Source organism: Malaya genurostris, chromosome 3 (assembly GCF_030247185.1).
Source record: "Malaya genurostris strain Urasoe2022 chromosome 3, Malgen_1.1, whole genome shotgun sequence".
NCBI classification, from domain to species: domain Eukaryota; kingdom Metazoa; phylum Arthropoda; class Insecta; order Diptera; family Culicidae; genus Malaya; species Malaya genurostris.
In genome coordinates this window covers 264,104,814-264,127,619 of record NC_080572.1, presented here as the reverse complement: position 1 = coordinate 264,127,619, position 22,806 = coordinate 264,104,814, and the positions used below count along the sequence as shown (strand labels likewise).

Below are 22,806 nucleotides of genomic sequence, written 5' to 3'. Positions count from 1 at the left end.
GAATGAAGAATGTCACAAATTTGATTTCAGGTTTTGATGCTTGCCGATCGAGCTGAACTCAGTAGGCCTTGAACTCGGTGCTGTATCATCTCTAATCGCGTTGCTACGTTTCTCATCCTACGTGGCATTCGTTCGACGGCGATTTCAAGCATCATCTCCATTTGCTGTTGTTGCTCAGTGCTATCGATTTTTTGTTTTCCATGGAAGTCGTTCAGGAGTTATTTACCTGTAATTCCAGAATTGCAACACTCAACGATGCTCAAGTACTCAACTTGAGAAGATTCGCTGAATGAACGAATATTCGTTGCGAAAAGTTTATAACGGTCTCAATATATCTTCATGCATCAATGAATGTCGTAATAAACAAGCGATTATTGTGAAATTGTGTAGGTTGAGGATAATCGGTTTGTTGCATTTTTGCACTGCTAATTCGGAAGTGTGTCAGTTTAAATTGTGTTCATGTCATGCTTTTACCAAAGGTACCAGTTAATCTAATTTATTAATTTTCGGTGCTTGGCAATCTCAAAATAAATTATTTTCTCATCTCACGATCGGTAGCAGAATTCAACTCATGAGAAACCCATTTTCTCACCTTCTGAATCTTTCCCATGACGTGTAGACGAACAGAATTGTTTTGGCAACTATCGTTTAACCTTTTCGCTATTTGTGCTATCGTGACCTGTGCGCTCTTTGCCTTTTGACACTTAAAACCCCAGAACATATTCTCCGTAAGCTTCAACGAGAATTCGAATTCAGAAGCACTTTTTTGCAAAACAAAATAATGATTCAACACTTCCGGCAATTGCTCTTTACTTGGCAAGAATTTCGATATGTTCAATTCACTAATTGTACGGGAAGGAGAGGCAAAGCGGGGACACTTTGATTAACTGATTGTTTCCACTTTTTAAATGAAATATTTATTATGTATAAAAGTTTGCACTGTCTATGGTTACTTATAATCCGGTTAGAAATTATTAGTGTCTTCAATATTCGTTACGCTAAGTAATTGTTCCGAACAATTCAGTCATAAAAAAATCGTCCTACTTTTGTACCTCGGTCGCGCCATTTATGAGAAAAGTTAGAACACCTATTTTCATTTTTTTTTGCACATTTTACCCCATAGCTCCGAAACCAGAAGTCGGATCTAAATAATATTCAGGAATTTTGTATGGAACCACAAGACCTTTCATTTGAATTTCGAGTTTGTGAAAATCGGTTAGTGCAAAAATAACTTTACATACACACATTCCCTCACAGACACACATACACACAGACACACACACAGACACACACACAGACACACACACATTTTGCGTTCTCTATTTAATTAGGCTGTTCCTTCATGTGTTTCACATGCAGGGTACACCCAAACCTTAAATGTAAAATTTTTACACTTATTTTACGTAACCTCTTTCTACATAACTCTTTTTACGTACCAAATCCCAAATAACGTAAACTTCTTTTACGAATCTACTTCGTACAAAAATGTTGTTGTATACAATGAAAACGATTTCCGGCTCATTTATAATCCACGTTTCTGTACCTGTTGGATCATTCTAATCTGTTGATACAAAAGATGAGGAGGTTTAATGCCTGCTGGAGAGAGAGATTACCAAATTTCATCTTCATCGGGCTTTTCCCTGCTCCCAAAATAAACAAAATAAACCGGAAATGATAGCTAAGTGATCTTCAAACTTGGTTCACAACCCAATTAAAATCGGTTTAGTCATCTCCGAAGAGATTTAGCGGAGATGGGAAAAAAGCGTTTTGACAGCTACTTTTTGTCAGTTACATCATTTATATCATTATATCTTCGTACCCGAAAGTGACAGCCATTTAATCTAATCAGACATTTGTATTTTTTTAATTTCTACTTCAGTAATTGATTGCGAAACTTTTTTGTCTTCAATAAACGATACTTCTAATCAGTATTGGTGATTGCCGAAAATTTGACAGAAGCTGCTATATTGCTATCTATATTGAGCCGCGAGAGAATTTTTCTACAATTCTTCCCTCCACTTCATACTTTGAGTATTTCACGGCCCTTAAAAAAAAATTCAGTCTGATAATGATCGCCGCTGTGTGGAATTTACCAAGAGAGAATCGCAGGTTGACAATTATCGCAGAAAATCGAATCGATGATTCAACTTGATGATTCTCATACTGGGTTGCAATATTTCAAAACCCTTGTGTGGAGCATTCACATACATTTTCATAGACACAACTCATACAAAGGGTAAATGCACATAGTTAGAATAAGCGGCAATAGTAGAATGATTCTATCGCAATTATCAACTGCCTGTATAGAATCGGATCGCGAAACGAGAAGAGGCGACCGTTTGTTGCTTCAGAGAGGATCCCCACAGCAGCGTGCTAAACTTTGATTCTCAGAAATGTCATCGAGAGAAATTCGCTCTCGCACTGATGTCTATTCTATGTTAGATGAGTCATGCCGGGTTTTTGTTGTTGCGATGATATCAGTCTCTCTTTGATGGCACTGATACAATCGTGTGAAGAGTTGCTAGTGAGCGTTCTTTGATACGATAAAAGCCATCCTTGCTTCTAATCCCGACACCAAGCCATTTTAAAGAATTCTGTGTTTGGCATGTTTCCTTGTTTTGTTTTTGTCTTTCTCATATAGAAAGGTTATGCAATCACTGTGAAAACCGACTTTTGAACCAGTGTCATATACCATTCGACTTAGTTCGTCGAGTACGCAAAATTTCTGTTTGTGTGTATGTGCGTATGTGTAAGTAACGTTTTTTTGCACTAACTTTTCTCGGAGATGGCTCAACCAATTTTCACAAACTTAGATTCAAATGGAAGGTCTTGTGATTCCATATAAAATTACTGAATATTATTTCGATCCGACTTTTTGTTCCGGAGTTAGGGAATGAAATGTTAAAAAAAATGAAAGTTTTGTGTTCTAACTTTTGTCATAGATGGCGCGACCGATTTTCGAATGAAAGGTCCTGTGGTCCCATATGTAATTCCTGAATTTCATTCGGATCCGACTTCCGGATCTGGAAATATATGGTAAAGTGTGTTGAAAATTTTAAAATTCATCGACCTCAAATCTTCACCAATTGATAGTTTTTATCAGTAGACATTCAAACAAACCGATTTCGGTTATTCTTTTAAGAATCGAAGAAAATTATTTTGAAAAATATACATTATTATAGTATGATTGATATGAATTAATCAAAATATTGTTCTAATCGAAAGAAGCGGAATTTTACAAACGAAAATTATTCTGATGGCGTTGAAGACTAAGGACAGTATGTTTAAGACGTAGGTTTTTGAATATTTTTCCGCTTCAAATCAATGAAATTAATTTGATAATGAAATTTTGAACTCTAATTCCGCAATTACAAATTGCTCCCCAAATCTAATCGAGTTAAAAGCTGTTGGGCACATTTTCTTGATCCGGATATGATTTTAACCACTGAATGCAAAAATCAGATAAGTGCGTTTAAGTTTTAAAATTTTCTAATGCAAAAACCGGATAAAAACATTGAGTGCAAAAACCGAACAACATTTTTTCAGCAGGGACCGAACAGAAAAACTTTGAATGCAAAAACAGGATAAAAACTTAACCGGATTTTCCGTAACAAATGTTTCTCTTGCATTCAAAGTTATTTTGTGACTGCCACTGCAAACGAAGCATGTTTTATTTGTTTGTTACGGACGGTCAGATCCATGCTGCGTTACACAGCGACAGTCGACAGAAAAGCTTTTGATGCCAAAAATTCAACTCAAATTCAAATTCAGATACCGACAGAAACCCGATATTACCGCAATCAGGGAACTTCAGGGTCGCCTAGATTTCACCACAAAATCAGAACGAATCTACCATTTTGTATGAAAAACCAGTTCAAAAAATCCTTCGCGTAAGATTTGAATCGTTCGTTTTTGTTTCAATTCTACGCTCTCTTTCTCTACTATTTTCACCTTTCGTTTCTTCAATAGCCAGGTTATTTTAGGAACGTAAACTAGTCCAATCTGTATTATTCTATTCTACCAATTTGAAGTGTACTACATATCTATCTGAATACAAAATCTGCCTTTTGGGGAAGAAAAGGACCTCCCACTCCCTGTCGGGTCGGCCCATTCATAATTGTAACCACGTCGAAACAGAAACCCTTGTTATTGTAATGCGTGCGGACAGTTGGAATGAATACCTACAACAAAACCGCTTCCAATGTTGATGATTAAAACAACTAACAAGCAACAGCTAGTACCTGCTTACCATAATCTGTTTGTTTGCGAACATCGGTTTCACTTTACTGACGCGTCATGGTTCTATTGTTGTGTTCTGGATCGCTGGTCGGTTCCAGCCCCCCCTTCCGGAATTGCGCTTAAGCCGTCAACTTCGGCCACGGTGCTATTCCTCATGTAGGTACATGAAATGTGATGAATGTCGTGTGTGTATGTCTTTCTCGACATTGGATGACGGAGAGACAGTGCAAAATGTGGCAGTGACAAGGATTTAACGACGACGACGGCCCCTTTTCTGTGGTGGCTATCAGGGGGGATTTGTAAATATTTTCCATCTTTTCACCGTTTCGTCAGACGGACATGTGTCACTCCAGCTGGGTGTGGAATCCGGGGCCCGAATTTCGAAACTTAATTTGCACCGGTTGCGAGGCATTCAGTGAAACATTCCACTGTGAAGGTGATGTTTCCGATTATTCAATTATATCCGAATGGTTGTTAGACCTGGTTAAGGAATCATATTCTTCCCTCTCCGTTGAAGGGCAGTTTAATCTAACAAACTGGCGAAACGATGAACTGAAACATCTGCCCGAGTCCAACGTGGGAGTGGGAGTTTTTCGAAAGAAAGTCTGTCGCAAGCGTCTCTCGGAACGTGACGGAAAACGCTTCTCATGTTGTGAGGGTCTGACAAGTGAAACTTTGTTTTATTGCACATCTGCCGCCTCCTTCAGCACCGACATTTTCCACCGTTCCTAATGCTGTCATTCTCTGTCGTTGAAGAATCTTACCTCATCCCCCACCGCTTAATTTCCATCTTCGTGCAGGAAAAGTAATGAAGCGCAACAGTCGACTCGGACCCGAAGTCGCCTCCGTTAAAATTCTGACTCACATTCCAAGCATCAATTAATGTTGTATTACTTTCATTTTATATTGCTTCAGGAATTTTTATTATTACATCTATTCATCTACCCCCACTTTTCTTTCTTTTTTCCCTCGTTGCAGTGAAAGATGGAGCAATTTGAACAACTTTTAACGTGTTGCGTGTGTCTGGACAGATACCGCAATCCGAAGCTACTGCCATGTCAGCACTCATTTTGCATGGAACCGTGCATGGACGGGCTGATCGACTACGTCAAACGACAGGTGAGTTAAAAGTTAAAAGTCACTAAGGAAGTAAACGGTAGTATTCAAATCGTCCAATGATCATCCATTGACGTGAAAAATCAGATACTGGCAAATCTTTTCTGTTGAATTTCTACTTCGTTTGAACTGAAACCTGTTTAAGTATTATTTACCTACCAGAAACTCTATGCGAATTTATTTACTCAATTGTTGGACACTTCGTTCTCTATGAAAGCTAGCCTACTCTTTCGTATTACGTATCATCTTCAACTCATAATACTGCTTTGAGGTTTCTATTGAACCTCAAAGTTGTGTTAGTAGTTTAATAAAAACTGTCCATGCTCTAATGAGTCGAAGACGAAACATAAAGCTTCTAGATAGTCGTATGCAGTTAGTACAAACTGGTAACACCCCTGAATGACTACTATCCTTACATATAGATTGATCTTTTTATGATAACGTAGGGGAAAGCAGAGTTTTTCAGAACCATTAGTCTTATCTGTCATCATCTGACATCAATCTATATGGAACTTCTGTCAGAGCATATTTTCATTTGCAGTCGTGCCGATTAGACGTATTTTGTGCTTTCTGCGATGATCAAGTGATTACTAAGATTCCAATAGTGTTATGGTGTTTTAAAAACTATATTGGGTTCCAAAATTTTTGATTAAAGCCAAATCTTTAAAGTAAATTGTGTGTCAACAGTGTCTAAGTATTCCACGTTACGAAGTAAAACATGATAAATCAGAAACTGCGGCACCGAAACAACGACATCGATATTTGCTAGAATTGTCACAATTTGCCAAAGGTTCGAAATTCCCCAAGATTTTTCAAAATTTCTGATTTCTGATTTCTGATTTCTGATTTCTGATTTCTGATTTCTGATTTCTGATTTCTGATTTCTGATTTCTGATTTCTGATTTCTGATTTCTGATTTCTGATTTCTGATTTCTGATTTCTGATTTCTGATTTCTGATTTCTGATTTCTGATTTCTGATTTCTGATTTCTGATTTCTGATTTCTGATTTCTGATTTCTGATTTCTGATTTCTGATTTCTGATTTCTGATTTCTGATTTCTGATTTCTGATTTCTGATTTCTGATTTCTGATTTCTGATTTCTGATTTCTGATTTCTGATTTCTGATTTCTGATTTCTGATTTCTGATTTCTGATTTCTGATTTCTGATTTCTGATTTCTGATTTCTGATTTCTGATTTCTGATTTCTGATTTCTGATTTCTGATTTCTGATTTCTGATTTCTGATTTCTGATTTCTGATTTCTGATTTCTGATTTCTGATTTCTGATTTCTGATTTCTGATTTCTGATTTCTGAGTTGTGAGTTGTGAGTTGTGAGCTGTGAGTTGTGAGTTGTGAGTTGTGAGTTGTGAGTTGTGAGTTGTTAGTTGTGATTTGTGAGTTGTGAGTTGTGAGTTGTGAGTTGTGAGTTGTGAGTTGTGAGTTGTGATTTGTGGTTTGTGATTTGTGATTTGTTATTTGTGACTTATGACTTGTGATTTGTGACTTGTGACTTGTGACTTGTGACTTGTGACTTGTGACTTGTGACTTGTGACTTGTGACTTGTGACTTGTGACTTGTGACTTGTGACTTGTGACTTGTGACTTGTGACTTGTGACTTGTGACTTGTGACTTGTGACTTGTGACTTGTGACTTGTGACTTGTGACTTGTGACTTGTGACTTGTGACTTGTGACTTGTGACTTGTGACTTGTGACTTGTGACTTGTGACTTGTGACTTGTGACTTGTGACTTGTGACTTGTGACTTGTGACTTGTGACTTGTGACTTGTGACTTGTGACTTGTGACTTGTGACTTGTGACTTGTGACTTGTGACTTGTGACTTGTGACTTGTGACTTGTGACTTGTGACTTGTGACTTGTGACTTGTGACTTGTGACTTGTGACTTGTGACTTGTGACTTGTGACTTGTGACTTGTGACTTGTGACTTGTGACTTGTGACTTGTGACTTGTGACTTGTGACTTGTGACTTGTGACTTGTGACTTGTGACTTGTGACTTGTGACTTGTGACTTGTGACTTGTGACTTGTGACTTGTGACTTGTGACTTGTGACTTGTGACTTGTGACTTGTGACTTGTGACTTGTGACTTGTGAGTTGTGACTTGTGAGTTGTGACTTGTGAGTTGAGAGTCGTGAATTGTGAGTTGTGAGTTGTGAGTTGTGAATTGTGAATTGTGAGTTGTGAGTTGTGAGTTGTGAGTTGTGAGTTGTGAGTTGTGAGTTGTGAGTTGTGAGTTGTGAGTTGTGAGTTGTGAGTTGTGAGTTGTGAGTTGTGAGTTGTGAGTTGTGAGTTGTGAGTTGTGAGTTGTGAGTTGTGAGTTGTTAGTTGTGATTTGTGAGTTGTGAGTTGTGAGTTGTGAGTTGTGAGTTGTGAGTTGTGAGTTGTGATTTGTGATTTGTGATTTGTGATTTGTTATTTGTGACTTATGACTTGTGATTTGTGACTTGTGACTTGTGACTTGTGACTTGTGACTTGTGACTTGTGACTTGTGACTTGTGACTTGTGACTTGTGACTTGTGACTTGTGACTTGTGACTTGTGACTTGTGACTTGTGACTTGTGACTTGTGACTTGTGACTTGTGACTTGTGACTTGTGACTTGTGACTTGTGACTTGTGACTTGTGACTTGTGACTTGTGACTTGTGACTTGTGACTTGTGACTTGTGACTTGTGACTTGTGACTTGTGACTTGTGACTTGTGACTTGTGACTTGTGACTTGTGGACTTGTGACTTTTGAGTTTTAAGTTGCGAGTATTAAAGCAAATTGTGCATTACAAGTTGTGAATTGTCAATAGGGAATTTTGAATTGTGAGTTGTGAGATGTGAGTTGCAAGATCCAAGATCTAAGATCCAAGATCCAAGATCCAATATCCAAGATCCAAGATCCAAGATCCAAGATCCAAGATCCAAGATCCAAGATCCAAGATCCAAGATCCAAGATCCAAGATCCAAGATTCAAGATTCAAGATCCAAGATCCAAGATCCAAGATCCAAGATCCAAGATCCAAGATCCAAGATCCAAGATCCAAGATCCAAGATCCAAGATCCAAGATCCAAGATCCAAGATCCAAGATCCAAGATCCAAGATCCAAGATCCAAGATCCAAGATCCAAGATCCAAGATCCAAGATCCAAGATCCAAGATCCAAGATCCAAGATCCAAGATCCAAGATCCAAGATCCAAGATCTAAGATCCAAGATCCAAGATCCAAGATCCAAGATCCAAGATCCAAGATCCAAGATCCAAGATCCAAGATCCAAGATCCAAGATCCAAGATCCAAGATCCAAGATCCAAGATCCAAGATCCAAGATCCAAGATCCAAGATCCAAGATCTAAGATCCAAGATCCAAGATCCAAGATCCAAGATCCAAGATCCAAGATCCAAGATCCAAGATCCAAGATCCAAGATCCAAGATCCAAGATCCAAGATCCAAGATCCAAGATCCAAGATCCAAGATCCAAGATCCAAGATCCAAGATCCAAGATCCAAGATCCAAGATCCAAGATCCAAGATCCAAGATCCAAGATCCAAGATCCAAGATCCAAGATCCAAGATCCAAGATCCAAGATCCAAGATCCAAGATCCAAGATCCAAGATCCAAGATCCAAGATCCAAGATCCAAGATCCAAGATCCAAGATCCAAGATCCAAGATCCAAGATCCAAGATCCAAGATCCAAGATCCAAGATCCAAGATCCAAGATCCAAGATCCAAGATCCAAGATCCAAGATCCAAGATCCAAGATCCAAGATCCAAGATCCAAGATCCAAGATCCAAGATCCAAGATCCAAGATCCAAGATCCAAGATCCAAGATCCAAGATCCAAGATCCAAGATCCAAGATCCAAGATCCAAGATCCAAGATCCAAGATCCAAGATCCAAGATCCAAGATCCAAGATCCAAGATCCAAGATCCAAGATCCAAGATCCAAGATCCAAGATCCAAGATCCAAGATTCAAGATTCAAGATCCAAGATCCAAGATCCAAGACCCGAGTTTCGAGTTTCGAGCTCCGAATTTGGATTTCTGAGATCCGAGATCCGAATTCTAAGTATCGAGTTCAGAAGTCCAAGCAAAGTCTTGGCAGAATATTTTTTGTGGCATATAACCGTTATTTGCATGGCTTGCACCACGATCCTACTAGCGTAAAGAATTCTTCCAGGTCGGGGCTCGAACATACGACGTCTGGCTTGTAAGACCAGCGCCCTATGCATTGACCCGACAACCCGGAGTTGCGAGGTTAGGAGTTCCAGTTTGTAATTTCCGATTTCCAATTCCCGATTTCTTACATCTGGTTTCCGATATCGAATTCATTATCTGATATCGGATAAGAAATACATGTTTATTCATTTGGGGTTTTGGTAGGTGGCATAACAAATTAAAAACTAAACATCAGCACTCATGAATCGAAGACTCTTTTCGTAGAATCCATGCAAATAAACTGATCAGTATTTCCAATAACAAACTTTAATTCTTCCTAATATTTATTTTCTCTTTACTCAACCGTGCTTTGGATTATCGTCAGGTAAAATGCCCCGAATGTCGCGCGGAACACCGCATCCCCTACCAGGGAGTGCAGGGCTTTCCGACCAACGTGACGCTGCAACGGTTCCTAGAGCTACACATCGAAATTACTGGCGAACTACCAGATCCCACCTCCGGTAAGTCACCTAAGGCATTGACCCTGCACAACGGTCTAACCTAACTCATTGCCCTTTAGGTCAAGTGATGGAACGCTGCAACGTTTGCTCTGAGAAAGCCTACTGCACTCAGTGCGTGCACTGCGACAAGAAGATCTGTCCGGACTGCAAAAGTGCCCACATGGACATTCTACGGCGGGAGATCAATCGTATAAATAATCAGGTAGGGAATCTTGACGCCTGGCTAGTGAAAGTTGAAAACAATTCCTTGTTTTTTTTTCATAGATCCGACGCGGTCTTCACCGTCTGAAGGAAGTTCTCGCGGTGGTCGAGAAAAATGCCCAAAATCTACAGAACAATTGCGGCAGTGTATCGGAGGAAATCGACGAGATCTACCGTCGACTCCAGAAGTCACTCAAAGACCGGACAGATCATCTGCGTGGTGAGATGGACAAGTATCTGTCGACGGAGCTGAAGAACGTTGTAACGATGAGGGAAAATTTGGAACTGGAAATTGCCAACATTCAGAGCAACTCTGATTTGGCCGAAAAGTACATGAACGAGGGCTCGGTTGAGTGGGATGACTGTGAGCTGATGGACACGAAGGAAATCTTCCTACGAACGGTTGACTTCATCAGGAATTTCGACTGCGAAACAATGGATTACAGCCGAAAGGTTCGATTTATCATGAATATCGACCCGAACAAGCTGATCATGGAAGTGTCGTCGTACGGGGATTTGAAGCTGCCATCGGATTCCGTCGGTACAAGTCAAAGTCAGAGCATGTTGCTGCAACCACCTTCAGGGCCGGGATTGATGCGATCGAAGAGCGATCACCGGTTGGCGGCTCAATTTCGTCAACAGGAAGCCCAAGGATGGAATGCGGATGAGGAACCGTTGCTAGGAGGACGTCGCTTCGGAGAGAGGCCGATTAAACCACCACCGGAGAAAGAGAAGTACGGAAATGAGTCTCGGTATGGTCGTGGAAACGATTATGACTATGACGATGAACCCGCTAGCAGGTCCACGAAGGGCCGTTTCCGGTCTCGGTTCGCCCGCAGCCACCAGATGGACAATGACTCGGACAATGAGTCGAAACAGGTGCGCTTCAACGAAAAGGAAGAGAAAACCAACAAGGTATCCAGCACCGAGGATGTCGCCAAGGGCCCGTTGAGTGGAATCTTCAGACTGATGGATTCACCACGGGTAATGAAACGACTTCAGGATACGGAAAAAGGTAAAACCAAGAAAGCTTCTCCCGTGACGACCCCAACGTTGCCGAAGCCTTCACCACTCGCTGCAATTAAACCGAAGGTCACGACAGCCAGACAACTATCCGAAGATGATGAGATCGCCAAGATCAAGCGACAGAACAAGGGAGCTTCTACGAGTGCTACGACGAACGCGGCGGCCACGCCAACTTCCCCGGTAGCGACGGAGCCCGAGCGTCCTGCTGCCGACCGAGTTTCCGCCCTGAAAGGACGGGTAACTGCGGCGTCAGCAGGAGCGGCTAGTGACGATAGTGACAGTTCTCCGAGTTCGCCGGTTCGGCGTTCGTCTCCGCATGTCGAGGTGAGATCCGAAGAGGAACCATAACTTAATTCTAGTGATATCGATTATTTCTTAGTTACAAACCTAGTGGAAACTTTTAGATGCAATCAAATACACTACAGTTTCAACGAAAAAAAGACATTTCAACAATTTTCGCTGCTAAGTATTACTTTGTATATCCCGAAATGTCTCGCGCGCTATCGAATAATGTGTGTATGTGAGAGAGAAACGCTCGTCAATTTATCAACCCACCGTAACTTGGATTTTTGTTAGCAAAACAAAAACAGTATTAACTGCACCTAAAACTTCAAATCTGCATTCAATGTTTCACCGACTCGAAACTGTAACTCACCAAAGTAATTTACCTTTCGCCACGTCTCGTCAATAACAAACGAAGTCCAACTCACTGATCAATATTTCTTTCCCATTGTTGAAGCATCGCGAAATTTAAATAAAAAAGCCTTGTGCCGTAGGAGAAAAATATTCAATTTATCAAATTGTCTTCATAGAGCTGCGGCTAAATCTAAATTCCAGTCGCGAATGTGGTTGAACAACAAAAACTCCAAACACACACACGCACAGGTACACAGTCCCATCCTGGTCATCCGACGCGGACCAAATGAAACCACATGATGCTCTCTGTCGACAATAAAAAAAAACACGATTCAACTAATTAAATGTCCACATCAACATCTCTTACATCAAATGAACCTCTTCCGTCTCTGTTTTTCATACCATCAATCATCAATTACGCCATCAGGCCGATAGCGACCAGGACGAAACGGAACGCACTAGTCGCTCCCGTCAGTCTTCTACGGTAAAGTCGGGAACCCCGGGCCCTCAATCGAAAAAACCTGCCCGTTCGGAAAGTAGCGAGTCCAGTTCGTCGTCCGGCGAATCTTCCAGTGCATCGCCGGCTCCATCGTCGCCAGTTCGCACTGAGGAACCACCAAAGCCGAAAGCTTCGATTCTGAAAAACTCCGAACCCGCACGGAACACTGCATCACCGACCTCGACCGCGACCACCGAGAGAAAACCGTTCCAGAGTCGGTTCCTGCCGCAGACACAGCCCGCACCGCCACCGTCGGCTAAGAAGGAAGAATCCGAAAGCAGCAGTGAAGAAGAAACTTCATCGGAAGAAGAATCAGATGAAGAGGAAGAGGAAGAACCGGTGAAACCGGCACCCAAACCAACTCCAACCGTAACTTCTCCCTCGATTCGTTCGGAAACACCTAATTCTCCGTTGTTCAGTCGAATTCAAGCTCGTGAAGCGGCCGCACTCGATTCCAAGCGGAACTCACGTGAAGAACCACGATCCAGCGGCTACTCAAGCCCCACAAATTATCGTAGCAATTACGACCGGGATGAAAGTCCCAAATACGGAAGCTCAACATCGTCTGCGCTCCGTTCGCGAACCACTGCCCACGTGGAACCAGAGGAGAGCAAATTTGGCAGCTCCGGGTAACGTCTTGCTTCAATTGCATCACTATCTGCTTGCTTTTCTTTCCTTCTTTTCTTTCCCGGTATCCGTTTGTAGGACACATTCTATGCTTTCAGATATACGAGCCGGTTCCTGAACAAAAGCAAAAGTACGGCCGTGGTTGCTCCCGAAGACGACGCCACGGGAGATGACTCCGACAGTCGGAGCAACCGCAGCCGCTTTACTGCCCTGCAGGATCGTCGCAATCGGTTAGCACGAAGCCGCTCATCGCACAACTTCGGAAACGATGACGAAGATGACGAACCGGTCTCACCGACGACATCCTCACCATCAGCATATCTGGCTTCTAGGTCAGAACTAGAAATTCCAACTGATCACGCGTTACAATAATGGCTAACATGCTCCTTTCAGATATGGAGCATCATCCTCTCTCGCATCCCAACCGGCCGATCTGTCACGTAGTCGCTCGACGCATGCGTTAAAATCACGCGAACCTTCACCGGATCGTAGCACCGGTAGCGATAAAGATGGAGCTGCCCTCAGTTCCTGGGCCCGCTACCTCAAGAACAAATACGGCAACCGTTCCGCCAAGGATAGTAAGGAAACGCCATCGTCCTCGCTATCCAACGCCTCCTCATCGCTGGCCACCCCGTCGACATCGTCTGCATCGTCGTCAGCCGCTGCACGAAGATTGAGCCTAGGTTTGCCCCTGCGCCAAACAGACATCCTCAGCTCCGACGACGATTCAAAAAACGGGGTAGGCTCCCCTACCTCTCCTACGGCGGCAGTAGTCGGTATACCAGGGGCAGCAGGTATGTCCCCTAGGACGCAGTACCTGCAGAAGCGCCGACAACTGTTCCAGATAGGAGGTCGGGGGAGCGAACCAGGTTCCTTCACGTGGCCCCGCGGCATTGCCGTGGGCCCCGACAATAGCATCGTGGTCGCGGATTCGTCCAACCATCGCGTCCAGGTGTTCGACTCGAATGGCATCTTCGTCAAGGAGTTCGGCCAGTACGGCAACGGGAACGGAGAGTTCGATTGTCTGGCCGGCGTGGCCGTCAACCGGATCGGACAGTTCATCATTGCCGACAGGTAATTGGCGTGAGATTTAAATTCGATTACTCAAAAGCGTTTGATCTGTAAAAATCGGTACGGGTTTTTATAAAAAAAATATGCACATTTTTTTATTTTTATCCTTCCGCGTTTCGTCTTCATCTTATCAATGGATTAGCAGTTGAAATTAAACTGCACAGTTCGAAAAAAGTCTTGTGATTTTATATCTCGTAAAATGCACATAAATTGAGCATCGTATTTCACACAAATTTGTATTCAAGAACATGTAAAATTGAGTGATTTGAAAATTACATGGCTGAAATCGAATGAAATAAAAAAAAAAACAAAATAACAATAGCAACAGCGCGACTTGAACCGAGAAACATTAGATCACAAAGTACGTCATTGATTCGACTGAGCCACAGACACACATATCTGGATAATGAATAAATATTACATACAAATCCATACAGTGGCACTTGGTAGCCGAGTGCAGATTACATTTGAAACCTGTAAAATTCTGTACGAAAGGAATATTGCGTCATTTGACAAGTTAAATAGTTATGAATTGTGTCGTTTTTAGAATTATGACACATGTAAAACTCATAATTTTTTTCTGTGTACTAAATATAAACGCTGATGAGATTAAAGCGTTCAAACCTACACCCTTGTAAAAAAATCAAGCAAGACGTAAATTCAAGCATGCCGTAGTTCCTTCGTTGATGACACAATATTACATCTATTAAAATTTAAAAATACATGTTGCGTCTGTATCGATGTAAGCTTCAGTGCATCTATAAAGATGTGAATTTTTCTAAGTGTGTAGTCAACACCTACTCGTGTCGTGGTTTATTGATTGAGTTTCGTTTGAACAGTACCAGGGCAAATTATTTCCAACAATATCACGACATGGTTCTTTTAGGTCTAAAAAAGTTCATAAATCGCAGCAGCAAGCAAGTAGTTCACACAGTTTGCAGTTCTGCAACCGGACATTCAGTTTTTTGCTCTTTTTAGTACCGCCTTATTGCCGGTCAAAGTGTAATGGCACAGTATTTAAAGTCTGTTTTTTAATCCAGCTGGTACTGATTTAATGATTAAGGGGCAGATGGGGTCTAACACTTTTTTTTTTCTTTTATTTTTTTCTTTCTATTTTCTGACAGCAAAACATTTCAAGAATGTTTTGTAACATTTTCAAGCTTATCGGAGCAAAACACTGGCAGTCATGGGCCTTTATCTTTTCTTATCTTATACTGTGACGAGTGTTCTCTTCGCAGTATGAGCTCGGCACACAGACACAATCATTCAGCTTCGACTGGCTTAAAAGTTTGACAAAACATTCTAAATTTTTTTATTATAACAAAATACAAACAAAAAATATGAATTTTCGACCCCTAGAAAAATAAATTGTTACCTTCAATTTTGACGATAATAAAATTTAGACGCGTTTTTCTCGGAAGCGTAATTTTAAAAGACCGTTAAAAACTGAAACTGATTCAAGGTAGTTTTATCAAACAAAAACTTTTCACGAAACTAAAGTGCGTTCCCACTTAGCTTAGTTCGGTAAATGAATCAGGTTCGAAACTACCTCGATAACGATGCCAATTTCGTTGAAACCAGATTCGAAGCTGGCTTCAAGCAAACGGCTTGACAGCAGTTAGAGTGGGAATGGGGATAGATTTGGCATTAAGCAAAAACGACATTAAAACCTTTTTTAATTCTCCAAGTGGTGTAATGATGTCTTTCTCATATTACTTATATTCCCAAAAATTTCACTATAGGATGCTGTCAAGAATTTTTTTTTAATCTTGATTTAAATAAGAAACTTTCTTTCGGTATGAAATAGCATAACCTTTTCAATTTGTAAACAGTTGTGTCAAGTTAATAATTTTTTTTCTTAATTTTGCATCGTCACACTAGATGGTTAAACACACTTTACTTTATAGTTCTCGAACCGGAAGTCGAACCCAAATGAAATTTAACAGCTACCTATGAGACTATAGGAACCTTTAGTTTGGCCTAAGTTTGTTGAAATCGATCAAATCATCGCTGAGAAAAATGAGTGCGTCTCATTATAGAGTTTTTGACTAATATTTCAGGTACTTTTGGAACCGGGAACTGGGAACCAGTATAGCCGAAGTCGGTTCGTTTAGTAAGAAACGAATATAGCGTACACATTGAATCAGTTTTGTGACAAATCTATAATTTTTTTTGCATCGTCGCTCTAAATGACGAACTGCAATTTTAACCTCCTTTTACCCTATGAAAGCATGATTAAATTTAATAGCAACTTAGGGGACTATGAGAATCTTTATTTTATGAGTGACATTATTTGACACATACTCACACACATACACGCACAGAAACATACATAGCTCAGCTAGATGAACTGTGTCAAATGGTACAGAATACTAAGCCCTTCGGGCCAATTTTCACAATCAATTTTTCAAGTGTTTGCATAAACTTTCTATATGAGAAAGGAAATAAGTGTACTTTCATAGAAAAGCATCGTTATCATGATTTTGTAATAACATTGACAAGTAGGTACAAATTGAATGAAAGATTTACAAATTTACATCCATGCTCGTTGTGCGACATTGAACAAAGCACGCTGCGAACGGATCAAAGCCGATGGTGTTTTCTTCTTCCGTACCAGTGGGTACCGATGCGTACCGGTTTTGTAGCGTAATTTTGTATGACGGTTTGAATGTTTTGACACTTATCGTCGTATAATTTCCGAACCGGAAGTCGGGTCTGGATGACATTGTACACTATCTTTTAAAATAATGAGAGCTTTGATTGGAATCATGATTTGTGAAAATCGGTTTAACCGTTGCTGAGAAATCGAAGTGAGTTCCGTTTTTGAAATATTACTTCACTATTATCGGTGCTTTCAGATCCGGTACCCGGGGACTAGTAATCCCAAATTAGGTTTATATATCCTCCAACTAACAAGATCTGTCAACTGGATGAATATGACAGTAAGTTTTATGAAAATTTGCACCTCCTTTCGCCATCAGTTGTGAAAAAATATTCATGAAATTGAAAAATTTTTCACTTATCGCTATCGCTAAAGCGGGACCGCAACTCGGATTCGGATCGACTTTTCGGAGACTTTTTAAAAAGTTTCAAGTACTTCTATTTGATTCCTAGTTTGTGAAAATCGGTTAAGAAATTTCATAAATTTGCTTATGGAAGTTGGATCCAAATGAAATTCAGGAACTTTATGTTGGACCATAAGACCTTTTATGTGAATCATACGTAAAATTCCCTTTGATTTAATGCAAATGTAATTAACAATAAAATATCTGACTCAAACCTAAGCAAACTAAATCCAAATAAAAAAGAACCGATAAAAACATGCGAAAATTTTTCATTGGAGTCTATCAGACTGCAAACCTCTACTAAACTCACTTACAATTTGCATATTTAAACAGATAAGTGATTCAAATAGTTGATTTGGAACCATTAGAAGGGCTAATTTTGCATAATGTTCCCCATTGTTGTCCACTTTTCGTTGTATGTTACTCCAATGCAAACGATCAGCAGCTGGATGACGCAATCGCTCTAGTTTGAAGCGAAACTGTCTCTGCGAACGTCCCGCAGCAGAACTGCTTCCTGTGCGAATTGATTCAATACTGAAGCTATTGTGGTATAGGGTTTGTAGCTTTTTCACAAATGGGCGGTCCCAACGGTCACAAAACTAGCAACATACAGAACTTTGATGACGATTATTTCTTTCCGGATTTGTGAGCCGATATTTCCAGGGTACTCAATCTTAGGCGATCTCGATTTTCCACACCAAACGAATGCGAGATCTACCCCGTAATTGACGGCCTCTTACAGGTTCTCTACTGTATCTCACGTTGGACTGTCGCATTCATAAACCTTTCCAAGTCAGCTTGTTGGTTTACATAGTGCAGCTCTCGTCTACGCATTTCTCCATGCTTATTGCGTTTTTACCTTTTTTATAAATATGAAAAATAGGTATAGAATTCGCTCAAACTTTAGAAAAAATTTCTAAGGCCCGGAGGTGTCATATAACAACCGATTCATCTTGACGAACTGAGCAAATGTTCGTGTGTGTGTGTGTGTGTGAGTTTGATCGAACTAGTCGCCAATGAAAGGTCTCCCTGAACCCTGAATGCTATTGAATCGTTTTGAGATCGGATGTTTACTTTTTGAGTTATACGAAGTTTAATATCAAAATTTTCAGTTTTTAGCAGAACACAATTTCTTACACCCTCATACCATCCGAAAAAGCTCGTCGAGATAAGCAAATTTGTGTGTGAAAAATTATTTCATTAATTTTTCTCGTAGATGGCTTAACTGATTTCTGCAAACTTAGACTTACACTGGGGTCTCTTTTTACGCGGGGGATACGTACCGCATAAAATAAAACCGCGCAAAAAAAACCGCGTAACTTGGGAAATCCGCGTAAAAAAACCGCGTAACTTCGGAAATCCGCGTACAAAAAAACCGCGTAACTTCGGAAATCCGCGTAAAAAAAACCGCGCAAAAAGAGACCCCAGTGTATATGAACAGTTCAATGCTTCCATAAAAGGTTTCTGAATTTCATTTGGATCTGACTTCTGGTTCCAGAACTACAGGATAATATATACAATGAAATAAAAATAACGTCTTTCATTTTGCTCGTAAATGGCCAAGCTGATTTCGTCCTTCTAATATTTAAATGAAAGGTCTTAAGGTTCCATAAAAACTGCATGTTTTTTAAGTCAGATATGACTTTCGGTTTAGGAGATACTGGGTAATTAGTGTAAAAAATTTCTTAAAAATTTATCAGATTCACAGATTTTGAGAGTCGACGACCAAATAAACTTATTTTAGTTTTACCGGTACTCGGTATTCGATCTCGGAAGGTACTCAATAATTTTATATGGAACGCACTACAATTTCTCTAAGATGGCTACACCGATTTTCAAAAATTTAGAACATAATGAAATGGTTACGCGAATTTAACTGAATTCGTCTACACCCATTTCCGAATTCTGTTTCGAAAATATCGGGAATAGAGAAACTAAATCAAGACCAAAACAAATTTAATAAACGAAAATTAAAATTAAAATAAACCAATGGTCCCATACAGAATTGGTGAATTTTATTTGATTCCAACTTGCAATTTTGAAATTTTGTGTTATATACCATTCGATTCAGTTCGACGAGATCGTAAAATACCTGTGTGTGTGCACTTTTCGAGGATATTTGAACGCGCTCAATTTTCTCAGAGATGGCTGAACCGATTTGAACAAACTTGGGCTCGTTTGAAAGCTACTGTCGGGCCGTTAATCAAGTTCTAAGATCAAATGGTTGTGACTTTTGGTTCCATTTTTTTTCGATTTCGAAAATTTCATGTACTCCCTATGGTGATTTTTCAAAATATATGAAAATTCCACTAAGTGGACTAAGAAGGCTTTTTTAGATTAGCATCACTGATTAAAAATAGGCAACGCAAATGTCAAGCACTAGTTTGGAAAAATGATGCTGACTGTGTGACATAAACACTGAAGCATGCTTTTGTGAACTACTCGAATCAATCTGAATCAATTGGTGTCAAAATTAGTATCCAAATATATTTAATAAAAGTATGAAACATATTTTCATGAGACTGTAATGAAAGAAGAGAAAGGCATTATCACACCACTAGGTGGATTAAGAAGGGTTTTTATATTAGCATCACTCTTCTCATACAAATAGGCAACGCAAATGTCAAGCGATTGGTTGGAAAAATGATGCCTACAATGTGATATAAACACTGAAGCATGCTTTTGTGAACTACTCGATTCAATCTGAATCAATTGGTGTCAGAAATGAGCCCAAATTAATGTCACAAATTATTTTGTAAAAAGATAAAAAATGTTTTTATGAGACTGTTTTGATGAAAGAGAAAGGCATTGTCACACCACTAGGTGGAATAAGAAGGATTTTTACATATCATGTTATTTTAGTTTTGTTACATGAAAAGTTACTTAGTATAAACTTTTCATCTTTGACCTTGTTTGATTATGTTTTTATGAAAAAGATTTTGATTTAAATTTATTTTAACAAGTTCAACTGATAAACTGATACATTACTGGTGACTGATGTATTCGGATAATTAACAATAGACGCCGCATTCTCGGGCGCAAACATCGTATTCAATATCTTACAAATCAATTGGAAACCTTTCCACGTGCACATATTGCTTGCCAAACCATTTATTTTTCACCGAGTTTCTCTAGTATTTTGACTTGCACCGCTCGTTTAGGGCTAGTCACCCGGTTGCAGATTATTACATAACTAAAGAGTGCTGTCTTTTCATTTTTAATTCGTCTCGGTTTTTTCTTACTTCACTTGGTAGACGTCATTAGGCTTTTAGTCACATTTCAGGCGAAAAGATTTTTTTTTTTCATGGATGAAAGCTTGTACGATTTTCCGGTCATGATTTTGGTACGCTAAGTCCGATTTACGCCCAGATTCTAGCTTGTCCTGAGAGGGAAAAACACCTCACCATGTTTCCGAATCGCGTTGCGAAAAGCTCTGAGAAACGTTGGGAATTTGTGCACGAACTGTTCACGCTTCACATTTCCATGAAAATTAAATGCACCGGAACTTGAGACTCAGTACAGTAATGGAATGAAATGTAAGCAATGGTGCATAGGAAATAACAGATGCGTATGAAAGTAGTGTTGAAATATTTTTCAAAGAATCTGTAGAACTATTTAACTAATGATACTATTCCGAACAGATACAACCACCGCATTCAGGTACTGGATCCAGCCGGTCGCTTCCTGCGCTCGTTTGGCACCCAGGGCACAGCGGACGGGAAATTCAACTACCCGTGGGGTATCACAACCGATGCGTTAGGATTCATTTACGTGTGCGACAAGGAAAATCACCGCATACAGGTACGGACGGATTCCTGGGTCGAACTGATCCTCAAAGCGAAGGTGGTTACTAATGCTATCCCGTTTTCCGTAGGTATTCCAATCGGATGGTACCTTCATCGGCAAGTTCGGCTCGTGCGGCAAGGACGAAGGTCAACTCGAACATCCACATTACATCGCAGTGTCCAACACGAACCGTGTTGTTGTTTCCGATTCGAACAACCATCGCATTCAGGTAAGAGGACTCAGGAGGGACGGGAAAAAGGGGGGCCCGGCAGTTCGATGCCCCGGATTTCGGGAATTTTCGGATCAAGTTCAAAGGAGGCTTAAATGTTTGTGTGTCGGTTTGGAGTTTGGGGGTTTTTTGTTGTGAAACACTCACAGAATATATAAACAGATATCCGTGACCTGCCGGAGGTCTCCCTATGAAAATGAAACCATTTTTCGTTGGTTGGATTTGGCGAACAACAAAACCATCCACCATTCAACGCTGTATCAAGATGGAATTTCAATAAGAGGGCAATCTGGTCGAACATATTGTTCACACGTGTTTTTGGCCGGTGTAAAAACAGATGAATTCCTTTCCTAACAATGGGACCAAAACCGTCCGTTGGTTCGTTCATTCGTTCATTTGTCCATGTGTCCATCTGCCAGTCCAGTTATCCGTTCCAATCGTTTCGGTTCCTTCATTTAAGCAGACTGTTTCCGGTCAAACACGGTCGGTGCGTAAGCCGACAATAAAAGTCCATCTCATTCGATTCGGTTCCATTCATCAGCTTTTGCTGCCTGCTGCTGCTGTCCCCCCGTGTGACAGGACCCTTATCAAGTGGCATTTCATCAACGAAACCAATATTTCGGCTCAGCAAATACGTGTAGATTGACCTAGGTGAGGGCTCTTATCTAACAAAAACAGCACTTCGATATTGAATCGTTTTTTTTTTTCATCTTCTTTCTTCATCCTCCTCTGTCCTGTGTTGCGAGTGTTTTGTGACGTTCGCACCTTTTCATCCCAAACACGCACATCTCGTTTTAAGAGCACCCACTCTCCGGTGCGCAACATGTTTCCGGAATCCGTTCCGGTGTGATGGACTACTTGATGGACACACACACAAACACAAACACAAACACACACACGAACAGGACACCGGAAGGGCGTTGTTGTTTATCATCTTATTATCACTGAAATATTCATTCGTACTTTATATGATTTTTATAGGTATTTTCCTCCCTCTCTCTCTCTATCTCTTCCCCGTAGATCTTTGACGTCAACGGTCGCGTGGTGACCACATTCGGTGGCGAAGGCTCCGACGAGGGTCAATTCAAATTTCCGAGGTAAGTTTACGAACATACATACATAAATACATACATGCGGGAAACCAATTGGGGACAGATATCACATGTTGCGGTTCGTAACTGTGTAAATTTCGGACAAGCAGACGAAACATTTTTTTTTTCTTTTTCCTTCGAAATTGATGTGGGCCCACAATCTCGTTTGAGCACAAAAAAAACAAATGGAAAAATTGGTCCCCATGGTTTCGGCTCGGCATCACGGAGAAATATGCCATAAACGTTGGTTCGCATGAATAAAATGTTGTAAGTTACAGGCGACTACTAGGTTCGGTAGAAAATTCGGGTATTTGTCAAGACTTGACTAAACTTCACGATTTGGCAGTGCCGTAGTGAGCGTTTCTGGCGCCCGAGGCGAACTCAAAATTATTCGTCCCACCAATTTTTCAACCAACACTTTGAAGACGAGATGGTCAATCTCAAGCGATTTTGAATTTTGTTGAATTCTTATTTCAGTCTCGAGTGTTTCATCATAAATCTAGCATTCAAATTTTAAACTCAATAAAAGATTACTGAA

The 22,806-nt window shown here is 40.4% G+C and overlaps 1 protein-coding gene across 7 annotated transcripts in view; it reads left to right on the top strand.

Annotated features, from left to right (window-relative positions):
* The window catches only part of LOC131434544 (RING finger protein nhl-1), a 183,005-nt gene that overhangs the window by 110,018 nt on the left and 50,181 nt on the right, over window positions 1–22,806 (top strand). For 6 of the 7 annotated variants that reach the window (XM_058601359.1, XM_058601353.1, XM_058601354.1 and 3 more), the window contains 10 exons: window positions 5,218–5,358; window positions 9,902–10,037; window positions 10,097–10,239; window positions 10,302–11,588; window positions 12,328–13,028; window positions 13,125–13,358; window positions 13,420–14,100; window positions 20,804–20,963; window positions 21,037–21,177; window positions 22,198–22,274. In XM_058601359.1, coding sequence (XP_058457342.1) covers window positions 5,224–5,358; window positions 9,902–10,037; window positions 10,097–10,239; window positions 10,302–11,588; window positions 12,328–13,028; window positions 13,125–13,358; window positions 13,420–14,100; window positions 20,804–20,963; window positions 21,037–21,177; window positions 22,198–22,274 — 3,695 coding nt within the window. In that variant the 5' untranslated portion in view covers window positions 5,218–5,223. Of the gene's footprint in view, window positions 1–5,217; window positions 5,359–9,901; window positions 10,038–10,096; window positions 10,240–10,301; window positions 11,589–12,327; window positions 13,029–13,104; window positions 13,359–13,419; window positions 14,101–20,803; window positions 20,964–21,036; window positions 21,178–22,197; window positions 22,275–22,806 lie in introns of all 7 variants that reach the window. The other variant, XM_058601360.1, reaches the window with a different exon arrangement.